Source organism: Sorex araneus, chromosome 3, assembly GCF_027595985.1.
Source record: "Sorex araneus isolate mSorAra2 chromosome 3, mSorAra2.pri, whole genome shotgun sequence".
NCBI lineage: Eukaryota > Metazoa > Chordata > Mammalia > Eulipotyphla > Soricidae > Sorex > Sorex araneus.
Genome location: NC_073304.1, coordinates 110,966,772 through 110,978,998, shown reverse-complemented (window position 1 = coordinate 110,978,998; position 12,227 = coordinate 110,966,772). Strand labels below are relative to the sequence as shown.

General features: G+C 56.0%; 1 protein-coding gene across 6 annotated transcripts in view; it reads right to left on the bottom strand.

The window, feature by feature from the left end:
* Nucleotides 1-611: 611 nt before the first annotated feature.
* Nucleotides 612-12,227, bottom strand: part of NINL (ninein like) — an 87,989-nt gene continuing 76,373 nt past the window's right edge. For 5 of the 6 annotated variants that reach the window (XM_055131393.1, XM_055131392.1, XM_055131394.1 and 2 more), the window contains 5 exons: nucleotides 11,608-11,712; nucleotides 10,496-10,565; nucleotides 4,091-4,249; nucleotides 2,464-2,577; nucleotides 612-1,309 (listed from right to left, as the gene is read on the bottom strand). In XM_055131393.1, coding sequence (XP_054987368.1) covers nucleotides 1,118-1,309; nucleotides 2,464-2,577; nucleotides 4,091-4,249; nucleotides 10,496-10,565; nucleotides 11,608-11,712 — 640 coding nt within the window. In that variant the 3' untranslated portion in view covers nucleotides 612-1,117. The remainder of the gene's footprint in view (nucleotides 1,310-2,463; nucleotides 2,578-4,090; nucleotides 4,250-10,495; nucleotides 10,566-11,607; nucleotides 11,713-12,227) is intronic. The other variant, XR_008629204.1, reaches the window with a different exon arrangement.

Sequence of the window (12,227 nt, the reverse complement as noted above, 5' to 3'; positions counted from 1 at the left end):
GTTTGATAAACATAGAGGCTGAGGAGAGGTTCACCAGCTTCAGGGTAGCATTTGCCTCTGGGAAGAGGAAGGGGACCGAACACAATAAAGCAAGTTTGGCACCTCAGTCTAAGATACTGTAAGGGGGAGGGTGCGGTTCTGGAATAATTTCTGCAAGAAACCCTACCACTACCAGTGTTGTAAACCATGGTACTAAAATAAAATTTAAAAAATAAAAATAATGGGCTGTGCACTAGCACAGCAAGTAGGGTGTTTGCCTTGCACATGGCCGACCTGGGTTCAATCCCCAGCATCCCACATGGTCCCCTGAGTATGGCCAGGTGTAATTCCTGAGTGCAGAGCCAGGAGTAACCCAGTGCATCGCCGGGTGTGACCAAATAAATGAATAAATAAAATGCTGTGAGGGGCCAGAGAGGTGGCTGGAGCAGGGATGCAGCACATGTTCTGCGGGCAGGGCCTCTGCGGAACCCTTGGGCCACCTGGTCTCCGAACTGCCGAGTGTGACGCCCCCCCAAAACTAAGTATCGTAGCAGCAGTTTATGGGCATATGTATTTATTATAAAACTTTTCCTATTTTAAAATATTTCATGGTTAAGAAATTGAAACACAGGTTTTTTGAAAAACAGGAGTTTTATTAAAAGCAGTTTTAATTTTAAAAAAGAATTTATTGCAAATAGTGTGTGGCCATATACATTGCTTTGGACACACTAACCATAATTTATGCATGTTTACATATAAAATATAGCTAAGTGTGGTAGTTTCCAGTGTGACGACAGTACAGTGAGATAAGGATTGCCTTCGCTTCGGGACCGTCCCTGAGCCGGCACGGCCCAGCCCTCCTGAAGAAGGGGCTTCCCCCGGCCACAGGCAGGACACCTCTCTGAAGGTCGGTCAGCGACACTCAGCACTGGGCATCTCCACCCGGAGTCGCAGCAGTGACATGGGCTCGAAGTGCATTTGTCTTGGCAGGAAGATTTCCTCCATTTCCCCGGCTGGTCCCATCGCCCAGGCACCGCCGGCCTGGTGCCCCTCTCTCTGGCTGCTTGCCAAGGGCAGTTGTGGGTGCTGGGGAGGGGGTGACCCGCACTCCCGCCCAGGCCCGCCGGGTCACTCTGCGTCACACGGCGAGTGCGGCGGCCGAGACCTTGCCGAGCAGCCTGTGCAGGGCCCGGACCTTCTCCTCCAGGGCCTGCGCTCTCCTCTGGGCGCCGCGCTGCTGCTCCTCCGCGGCCTGCAGCTGCTTCGCCAGGCGGGCGTTCTCCACGTACAGCTCCTTCAGTAGCAGCTCGGCCCGGCCACGCCCTGCCAGCTGCGGGGGGAAGGTCGGGGGCTGTGCCAACCAGCCTTTCCAGGCTCTTACACGACACAACCAGGACAGGATGGCAGCCTGTCCCCAGGATGCCCGCAGGAGGAGCCGGGGCTCTGGGCGCCTGTCTGGGGGCCCAGCAGTCCTGTGGGGGTCACTCCTGGTGAGCCTTTCTGTCTCACCACCCGGGAAACGGAGTGTCAGCTCAGACCATCTTTCCTGCGGACAGTGAGACCAAGACCCGCACCTCAGGGACCGAGTGTGGGGCGCAGAGCGGGCACTGTCAGGCAGGGCGTGCTGCCCACAGGGTGTCCGGCCCCCTGGCCAGGGACACTGGCCGCTCTCCAGCCCTGGGCCCATGCTGCTGACCATGTCCACCCCCGGAGGCGCTGCAGGCCGGGTGACAGGCACGGCAGGCCAGCGTCCTGGCTTTTAAAGGCAAAGAATCGGAGCAGTGGAAGTGACCCCCCAAATGGCATGGCCCAGTGAGCGGCACAAAGGCCGCCATCTGCAGGGCTCCGGCGAGCACAGTGGGGCCTGGAAGGTTGTCTGTCCGGGTGGGATTTGGGTGCAGGCATAAGCTGGGCCACTGCACACCCATGTGCAGTGCAGTGCCAGGAGTCAGGTGGGCACTGCCAGGAGCCCCCAAAGGTATTGAGATTAAAATGCATTGCAAGCTTAATCAAAATCTGCCAATGCCTCTTACTGGTAATTAGAATAAAAATGGTGAGCGTCCTGGCCCCCCCCCCGGCAGCGCGCCTTCTGCAGGAAGCGCAGAGATCACTCATCACCTCACGGCAGGTCCGCTTCTCTCCAGAATATGGCCACCCCGTGCTGGGCAGGGCCAGGCTGGCCACCTGCCTACTGCAGTGGCAGCAGGAGGAGCAGCACAGGAGGGCGGGACAGCGGGGAGGGCGCTGTCCCCCACGCCCACAGAGCCAGTAGTCCTGAGCACCCGAGAGGAACCCCCACAGCCCCCAGCCCAGGGCTCTGACAGCAGCTCGGGAGACACGTTCAGGGCAGCGCATGGCTACCGCCTTCTGGGGAAGACAGGGACACTCAGATTCTCAGGATTCGGCCAGCCCAGGTGCTGCAGTGCAAGGCAGCCGGGAGCTGTGGCCAGGACAGTGCCCGCGCACACGGCCGGCAGGCCTCACCTGCTCCCTCAGCTCGCACACTCTGTCCTGCAGGAGCCCCTCCACGTTCTTCAGGGTCATCCCCAGCTCCTCCGCCCGCGCTTCTGCGGCTCTCAGCTGCTTCTCCTGTTCTTCCTGCCTCACACACACAAATGTGCATATTAAAATTTAATTTTCCATCTCTTAGATTTGTTTGACACGTTGGAAACTCTTAGAATTGTCCCATCAGGAACTAAAGCAGGAACTTTAGTTCCAGGGGAATTGGTGGCTCTCATCAGAGACGGCCCCCAGAGTGGCACAGGAGTCTCTGGGTGTCTGGAAGGGCGCCTGAGTTGAGGCTGGGCCCGCACTGCGAGGTGCATCTCTCTCCTACCCCAGCACCCCTGGGCGTAGCCCCCAAACCAAACAGCACTTCTGATTAAATGTCTGAGTTCTGTCCACAACCCACCGTCGGGAAGCTTTCTCTCGAGCTCACTGTCCTGCCTGATGCGGAAGGCTGTTCTTCATTGGAATGTCAGCCCTGTACACCGTAGCTCTCAGGCATGCACAAGGTGGTGTTTTTAGGGGGGACGGGGCCACTTTTAAGTCTGGCCCCAGTTCCACCCTCTGGCTCCTGGCCCTGCCTCACTCCATTTGGCATGGGCTGTACTGTGAGGTTCAGAGTAACTTGCTTTGGTATTTTATTTCTGTTTATTTATTTATTTTTTATTTTTTGCTTTTTGGGTCACACCCAGCAATGCACAGGGGTCACTCCTGGCTCTTCACTCAGGAATCACCCCTGGCGGTGCTCAGGGGACCATATGGGATGCTGGGATTTGAACCCGGGTCGGCCGAGTGCAAGGCAAACGCCCTACCTGCTGTGCCATCACTCCAGCCCCTCTGTTTATTTTTAGACAAGACGAAGCATAGCCCGTAGGCCGTTTGCCTTGCACGCGGCGACCCAGGTTCATTCCTCCCGCCCGCAGGGCAGAGCCTGGCAAGCTCACCATGGTGTATTTGATATGCCGAAAACAGTAACAACAAGTCTCACAACAGAGACATTATTGCCCACTCAGCAAATCGATGAGCAACGGGAAGACAGTGACAGTGACAGTGAGCTACAGTGACAGTGCTACAGTGCTTAGATAAGCCGTGCAGACGCACCCGAGGGGCTTCAGGCCTCACCCTTCCACTTTCTCCAAGAGTCTCAGCTGCGGCCCCAGCCAGGCCCTGGCAATGCTGAGTCCCCTGTTCTGGCCGGCAGGAGGAACTGGTGCTCAACACCACGCGGGCCTCCTCTGTCCGGCAGCCTTCACCGGCCCCCGCCCTGCTCTGGCCCCAGCCCGCTCAGCTCTCGGGTCTCAGCTCTGCATCGTAAGTGCCGTGAGCCTGGGCACTGCCAGGGCACGCCAGCCGCCCTGCAGCACTGGAGATGCAGACTTGGCCAAGCCGGCAACGCAGCCCCTCCTGTTGGTGCAGTTCACGCCTCCCACTGCTCTTTCCAGCGGCCGCAAAGGGGCCCGAGCCCGCCCGCTTCCAGGGCGCCATGGGCGTCGGAGCCCTCCCTCTACTAGGTATCACTCTGGGGGGCTGGGGTCACACCCGGCAGTACTCAGGGGTCCACCCTTGATGGCCTGAGGCCTGAGCCGTGCCGAGGATGGAAGCTCACCTGCGGTCCCAGCTGCCGCCTGGCCTCCTCCAGCCTCCGCCGCAGCAGCCGAATGGTCGCATGGTCCTTCTCGCTTTGGGCCTGCTGTGCAGCTGCCTCCTCCCGCAGCCGCAGGACCCTCTCGCTGAGCTGGGCCAGTCCAGCCTCGTACTTCTGATTCTGGAGGGGGAAAAAGTTAAGACATAGGTAAATTTCTTGTATTTCAGAACGTTTACAAGCCTGGGACAAACCCTGGGGCTCTGCCTGTGTGGCAGGCACCCCTGAGCCACACCTCTTACGGGGTTTTCGTTTCCTGGGGCACACCTGGTGATGCTGAGGGGTTACTCCTGACTCTGCACTCAGGGATCACTCCTGGCAGGCTTGGGGACCATGTGGGATGCCGGGGGTCAAACCCAGGTCGGCCGTGTGCAAGGAGAACGCCCTGCCTGCTGTGCTGTGGCTCTAAGGCCAAGAGCTCAGAGGCTGAGTATGTCACTGATTTTCAGCCAGACGACCCTGGCCCCAGGGCTCAGATGGAGATGGCTCAAGCTTGGGCCAACACCGCTGGAGGTGTCAGCTGGTGCCCAGGGGGAGCGTGAGCGAGCAGGCATAGAGCCCAGAGGCGACCCATGCTCCAGAGCCGGCAGCAGAGGTGGTCAGTGGCCTCTCAACCAGGTCCCCGGGCGGGGAACTACTGACCGCCCCTTGGTTCTGTCTGTGAACAGAGAAGCAGTACAGGGGCAGCCCAGGTGTAAAGGGCTGGGGAACGCTGGCCAGTGCGGCTGTGCAAAGCCCCACTTCCTCATTCCTCCAGGTTTATCCCTAGTCCAAACACAGAAGGGAAAACCCCCTAACTCCAGGTATGCGCAGCTCCTCAAACTGTGTGAGGCTGCCATTAGCCCTGCTCGGACCGGGTGCAGGCACTGAGCATTCCCCTATTTCCTCAGTGGCCTGGTGCCAGGGCTCTGCCCGCACTGCTGGGTGGGCAAAAGCAGTGCCCATGAAACCCACTGTCACCCAAGTACACGGCACAGGCTGCCCTGCAGCCCACCTCCTCCCCAGGCTTGGCGGCCTCTTCCTCTGGTCCTCGGGCTCTGGCACCCAGCAGGGGTTATTCAGCTAAGTGAGGCTACACACTTCTGGATTGTCATTTTCTTGCCTGCAAATGGACCACCCCTGTCCCCCACCTGGAACCTGACCGCTGAGGATAAGAGAGAGGTGTTTGCACAGCAAAAACTCATGGTGGTCACGTCTGCCTAGAGCCCCGTGTCACTGAGAGTTACTGTGGAAACTGTGGAGGTTTGAAATGGGAGACAAGGGCTGCTTAGGCCATGCCTGGCTGTGCGTGGTGTCGGGGATCCAGCCTCAACCGGCATTGACAAGGCCAGCACCCTGCCTGCTGCACTGTCACTCCACTGTCTCCTCAGAGGACAGCCCTGGTTTCCCCAGCATCCCGCGATGGGAACGGCCTCATCACGCGCCCTGTGCTCCCGGCCATTCTCTTCTGCTCCGTCCCTGAACTTGCAGAGCAGCCTGCAGGGACTCCCCAGCCCGGCCCCCGAGGGCCCTGGACACAAGCCCTGGCCTGCCGCACACGTGCCAGCCTTGTCGACTTGCACTGGGCCTGGCGCAGCCGAGAATGGGAGCAGCAAAGCGGCCCCTGGAGGGAGGCCGGAGCCACCGAGGCCGCGCATTGCAGGCCGGGTGCCAGGCGGGCACCCCGTGAGCTGCGTCGGGAGGCGCTGCCCCGGCTGCTGCAGCCGGATCCTGGACCCCACAGCAACTGAGCTTGTTGGAGAGAATTAAGGCTCAGTTAGTGGGGTCCAAATCTGGTCAGCTTGGGGCCCTGCTAAGAAAAGAAAAACTGTCTCCTACTGTAGGCTGAGAAGCCCTTGCCAAGCACTGAACCAGCCAGTGCCCGACCTTGGGCTTCTGACCGCAGATCCATGGGAAGTAGGCCTGGACGTCCGCTAGTCGGTGGCGTCTGGTCCTTGCCACTCCAGAGCAGTGGCTATCCTGAGTGTTCTGGATCAGACTGGCTGCAGAGGTCTGAGCAGTATGACAGGAAGGAGATGCCCTCTAATGCCTTCTGTCTCTTCCGAGCAGAATGGCGGGGCTGAAACTTGGTAATGAGAGGGAGCAATGCACCCAGCGCAGGCAGCTGGCGGGACAAGTAACACACACAGCTCCTAAGTCTCGCTCCCAGGCATCATCTCAGCGGAAGGGTGGCCTGTGTTCAAGACAAGAGCCTTAGCACCCATGACAGCCACAACCTGGAAAGAGCTTTGCTAGGCCTTTGACAGGTTGGCTGGAGCCCTGGGACACCAACACCATGGAAGACTATGCAGCAGTGAAAAGGAACTCCCTATGAATTCAGCAACTTGGACGTATTTGAGAGAACTGAGCTAGATCAGAAGTCAACCCCAAGGGCCAGAGTGACGATACAGCAGCTAAGGGGCTTGCCCTGCACATGAGCGACCCTGGCTCAATGCCTGGCACCGCCCAAGTTCCCCCAAGCCCCCAGGGGTGACCTCTGAGGAAAACCAGGAGTCAGCCCTGACCACAGTGGGTGTGACATCCAGACCAGGGGCTGCAGCGAGTGAGTCCAAAGGGTACATTCTGTGTGATTCCCCAGTTTGTAGCACTCTGAAATGCCAGGATGTATGGCTAGTAACTGACAGCATTTGGGCGGGCAGAGTGAGCAGGAAGGAGGCGAGTGTGAACATCAAAGACGACACAAAGAATCCTTGAACCACTCAATTTCTGGACTGGTGGCGAGTGTGTGAAAAAGGAGATAAAAGTGTACAGAAATAGATAAAACATACAGACCCACTAACACACAAGTAAATACACACAAATTAATATAGGATATCTGAATAAGATCCATAGATTGTATCAATGTTATAACTTCATTGTCTTTTTGTTTGTTTGTTTTTTTGGGCCATATCTAGTATTGCTTAAGGCTGACTCCTGGCTCTGCACTCGGGGATGACTCCTGCAGGCTCAGGGATCAAACCCAGGTCTGCTGCGTGCAAGGCAACCAGCACCTTAGTTACCTGCTCTACTATTACTCTAGCCCAAACTTTACTATGACTTATGTCCCTTGAAATTCGTGTGTGGAAGCCCTAGCCCCCAATGCTTCAGAGTATGATGATCTAGAAATGGCGTCTTTAAAGAGTGACTGTGGGGAGAGGCAAAAAAGTACAATCGAAACAACATCTGCACATGTATGTTCATCGCAGCACTGTTTACAATAGCCAGAATCTGGAAAAAACCCGAATGCCCCAGAACGGATGACTGGTTGAGGAAACTTTGGTACATCTATACAATGGAATACTATGCAGCTGTTAGAAAAAAGGAGGTCAAGAATTTTGTAGTCAAGTGGATGGGCATGAAAAGTTTCATGCTGAGTGAAATGAGTCAGAAAGAGAGAGACAGACATAGAAAGATTGCACTCATCTATGGTATATAGAATAACAGAGTGGGAGACTAACACTCAAGAACTGTAGAAATAAGTACCAGGAGGTTGACTCCATGGCTTCGAGGCTGGCCTCACGTTCCGGGGAAAGGTCAACTCAGAGAAGCGATCACCAACTACATTGTAGTCGAAGGCCATGTGGGGGAAGGGAGTTGCGGGCTGAATGAGGGCTAGAGACTGAGCACAGCGGCCACTCAACACCTTTATTGCAAAGCACAACAGCTAATTAGAGAGAGAAAACAGAAGGGAATGCCTTGCCACAGTGGCAGGGTGGGGTGGGGGGGAGATGGGATTGGGGAGGGTGGGAGGGACACTGGGTTTACGGGTGGTGGAGAATGGGCACTGGTGAAGGGATGGGTTCCAAACTTTGTATGAGGGAAGTATAAGCACAAAAGTGTATAAATCTGTAACTGTACCCTCACGGTGATTCTCTAATTAAAAATAAATAAATTAAAAAAAAAAAAAAAAAGAGTGACTGTGGGGCTGTGTGCACCTGCCTTGCGTGCAGACATCTCAGGGTCAACCCCAGCATCCCATATGGTCCCCCGGGCCCCAGTAGAGTGCAGAGCCAGGAGTAAGCCCTGAGCCTGCCAGTGTGCCCCACCCCTCAAAAAAGAGTAATTGTGATAATGAGATAGTATGAGCGACCCCCCAACCCAGCACACCAGATGCCTCAAGGACCAAGGCTAGGCCAGATCAAGGGAACATGGGTGGGAGAGAGACGCAGGCGTCAACCCTGCCACTTCATCTTGGACCTCAGCTTCTAGAACTGCCAGGAATGCCTACTGTTTGCATTTCTGATCCATGACATTTTGTTACTGCAGCCTGTGAAGATTACTACATACATTAAAATCTATGTATAATCTATGTAACATTTTGCAAAATGTTTTTTTAAGGGGAAAACTGGGGCAATATGTGTAAGAATTTGAGTCTGGGGGCTGGAGCGATAGCACAGCGGGTAGGGCGTTTGCCTTGCATGCAGCCGACCCGGGTTCGAATCCCAGCATCCCATACGGTCCCCTGAGCACCACCAGGGGTAATTCCTGAGTGCATGAGCCAGGAATGACCCCTGTGCATTGCCGGGTGTGACCCAAAAAGCAAAAAAAAAGAATTTGAGTCTGCATTGTCAATAATGATTTCAGTTAAAGAACTTACAGCCAAGTCCCTGACTGTGGGCAGAGGAAGAGCTGCTGGCTCTGGCTCTCGCAGCTCAGAGCAAGGTCAGGACTGACTCTGGCCGGGGAGAACGTGCAGGAGACGAGGACCTGCCTCGCATGCAGCTGACCCCGTCTGGCCCGCACACAACCCATGGTCCCTCAGGCACCACAAGAGTCCTTTGTCTCTGAGCACAAAGCCAGGATTAAGCCCTGAGCACTGCTAGGTGTGCACCTCCCTCACACAGCATGACAAGGTAGGCCACCTGCCAGCTCATGTTTGCCCTTTAACAAGTCAGTCCAGGTGCCATGTGTGAGACCCTTCATCCAGGGCAAAGGGAGGGCCATGTGTGAGTCAAACTGAGTGAAAAGGGGGCTTGCCAGGGGACTGGAGACAAACTAATCAAATCATAAGCAGCTGCATTGAATTTGAGGAAACTTCACAAGTAGAGATGAGTTACAAATATAGAAGGTAAGAAAGAGGAGAATTATCCTTATGATGCTAACTGAAAATTGTATACATGGACTTGAACATGTAGTTTCTACAAAAAGAGGAGAATTATCCTTATGATGCTAACTGAAAATTGTATACATGGACTTGAACATGTAGTTTCTACAAAAAGATGTATAAATAAATGCATTCGATATTATATGTAGACACTTTTGTGTGTGTAGATGCAAAAACACATACAGAGAGGACAGAATGATAGTACAGCGGGGAGGGTGTTTGCTTTGCACATGGCCAACCCGAGTTCTATCCTGGCATCCCATATGGTCCCCCAAGCATTGCCAGGAGTAATTCCTGAGTGCAGAGTCAGGAATGACCCCTGAGCATCATCTGGTGTGACCCAAAAATAAAAAAAAAAAAGAAAAAATATTTAAATCTAAAAACATATACACATACAAATATATAGCTCTATTCACTAACTCTAGCCACCAACTGCCCCTGCAGGGAAGGCACTGGCCCCTAAACACCATCCTAGACTAAAAGTAGTTGTGGACTCCTTGGAGAAATGGGTCATTGTGGGGCCAGGGGATATTAGTTGAACCTGGACCCCTCAGGGTTCTATAAGGAAATGCTCAAAGAATGACCCCAACCATCCTGACAAAATCTGTGACTATTTGAGCATCAAGAATAAGTATTGGCGCTACAGTCATTACTTGATTAAAACGATCTAGATGAATTAATGAGGAGAGGGATGGAGAAGCCTTCTTTATGCTGGGACTGACAGACGAACAGTCGCCAGAGGCCGCCTCACAGCAATGGCAGCACCAACCGGAAATGCAGCACCTGAGCTCCTCGAGGGGGGACTGACACATCAGATAGTCACACAATACCCGTGTCCCTCCATACAACGCACTAGCCACAGCAGGAAGAGGCAGCACTAGCATGGGGGCCTGGCCGGCGCCCCCTCACGCAGACCCGGGCTTTCAGCAGCAGCGGCAGCAGGTGAATCGCCACAGCCCAGAGCAGGTGGAACGGGACCCTTGTGTTCCCCACTCCACCCAGGCTGCCGAGAGCAGATGAAACAGGAGTCTCAGCGGCATTCTGGAACATTCCTGCTGAAGACACACCACCTAACTCAACCCTGCAAACCTTCCACAGATGCCTGCTGACGGCCTGGGGACGCGCCGGGACCCTCCCTTGTGGAAGGAGCACCCTGCAGGGGAGCAGCCCGAGCAGAGGTCCGGCCGGAGGAAGGGCTGCCGGCCCCGAACAGGGCAGGGCTGCCCTGGGTAAGCCTGTGAGGGCTAGAGTGGAATGACCAAGGCCCCATGGGCCCCGCGGCTGACCTGCTTGCGGAGCTCCCCCAGCGCCGAGCAGGCCTTCTCTCTGTCTCCCCTTAAGGCCTCGATTTCCTGCCTGTGGAAGAAGCACAGCAAGGGGGTCACTCTGGCCATCTCTTCACTCTGGCCACTCTCTTCTGGAACAACAGTAGCTTGGGCTTGCACACACCGGGCCGACAGCGCCTCTGGTCACCCCGGCAGCCCACGACCCCCCACTGCTGGCTCCCTGGGACCCAGAGCACGGCCAGGTGTGGCCCAAACAGCAAACAGAGGTTGCAACGGCCTTCCATGAAGCCTTGTCTAATAGGTCCCGGAACACAAGAGAAAGAGTTTCCGTCGGGGGGAAAAGCTTTAGGTTTCAAAAATGTAGGGTGGTGGTGGAGAGAAAACCTGGCCCTGGCCACACCTGGGACCACCTGTGGTCCTGGGGTTCCAGCCGGTGGCAGCTGCACCATGGCCTCACCTCACTCTCCACACTCTCTCTAGCCCAGAGTCCAGAACTCTCACTTGCTGCCCAAGAGCTCGGGCACCACACATCCTATGTTCATGTGTGGCTAGACCTGATTTTCTGTTTCAGAATGTCGTACATGCACACATATAATGTGCCACTAGGCCACGACTCTGGCCCTCAATCCCGTACTTGAACCATCATAATAATTCCATCAAATAAGCAACACAGCCTCCAGGTCCTAGAGTCGCACTCATCCTCACGCAGGCGAAGCCCCAGGGCTGCCCCTGGAGACGCAAGCTGCCCCTCGTGGGCAAGGCAGCGGGACCCAGCCCTCGTGCCTCAGGCCCTGTACCAGTCCCCGCTTCTGAGTCTGCCTCAGCTGAACCATGGAGGAAAGCACAGCTGAGACACGCTGAGGACACAGCTGGACCCCGGGGACCAAAAAGGCCCAGAGAAAGCCTGGGCCTTCAGAAGCGCTCACCACAGCCACGTCTGCTCAGGGCTGCACAGAGTGAGCACGGGAGTCCGGGCTCTGGGCGGGCAGTGACTGGGCATCTGGCCCGGGGTACAGTGGGAGACGGGCCTGGCTCCTGGGCCTCTGGGGTCACTTCCCACAGCGCTGCCTTCTCAGCTCATTTCACAGGAGCGCAATGGGCGCCGGCCTCACCTCTGGGTGCTGCTTGTCCTTTCTGCAGCCTGCAGCTCTTCCTGAAGCCTGCCGAGCTCAGTGGTCAACAATGTGTTTGCTTCAGAAAGTCGATCCACCTCCACTCTGCATGGGACGGCAAAGAGGACGGAGCGTGGGCTGGAGCAAGCAGCCTGCTGTCCCCTCCCGTCCCTGGTCTGGTGTCAGCATCCCCCAGGGACAAGGCACAGAAAACAAAGCCCTCCCGGGGCCTCCGGTCAGAGAAAACAGCCAGCATCTGATCTGTCCCTCGGTGCTCACTGCCCACCTGCCCCTGCCTGACAGTGGAAGCCAGAACCAGTGCTGGCGGAGGGCGGGCGGAGGTGTGGGGCTCCACGAGTTACTGCCAAATAGTTATGCCCAGTTGGTGAACCCAAGGAAATATTCGTGCGCAGCTGGTGAACCCAAGCAGAGTCAAGAAGCATAAACACAAGGCATCAGAAGAACAGTTGCCTGACTTAGCTGTAGCCGCCACACACTGCAGGCAGCAGGGAAGGAAGGAGGGGAGAGCAGGGTGGCCACACCAGGAGAAAGCAGGTGCGGGCAGCTGCTACACAAACCGAGTCGGCGAGAGCTGCCTGTGCTTCCCGGAAGCCCGAGTC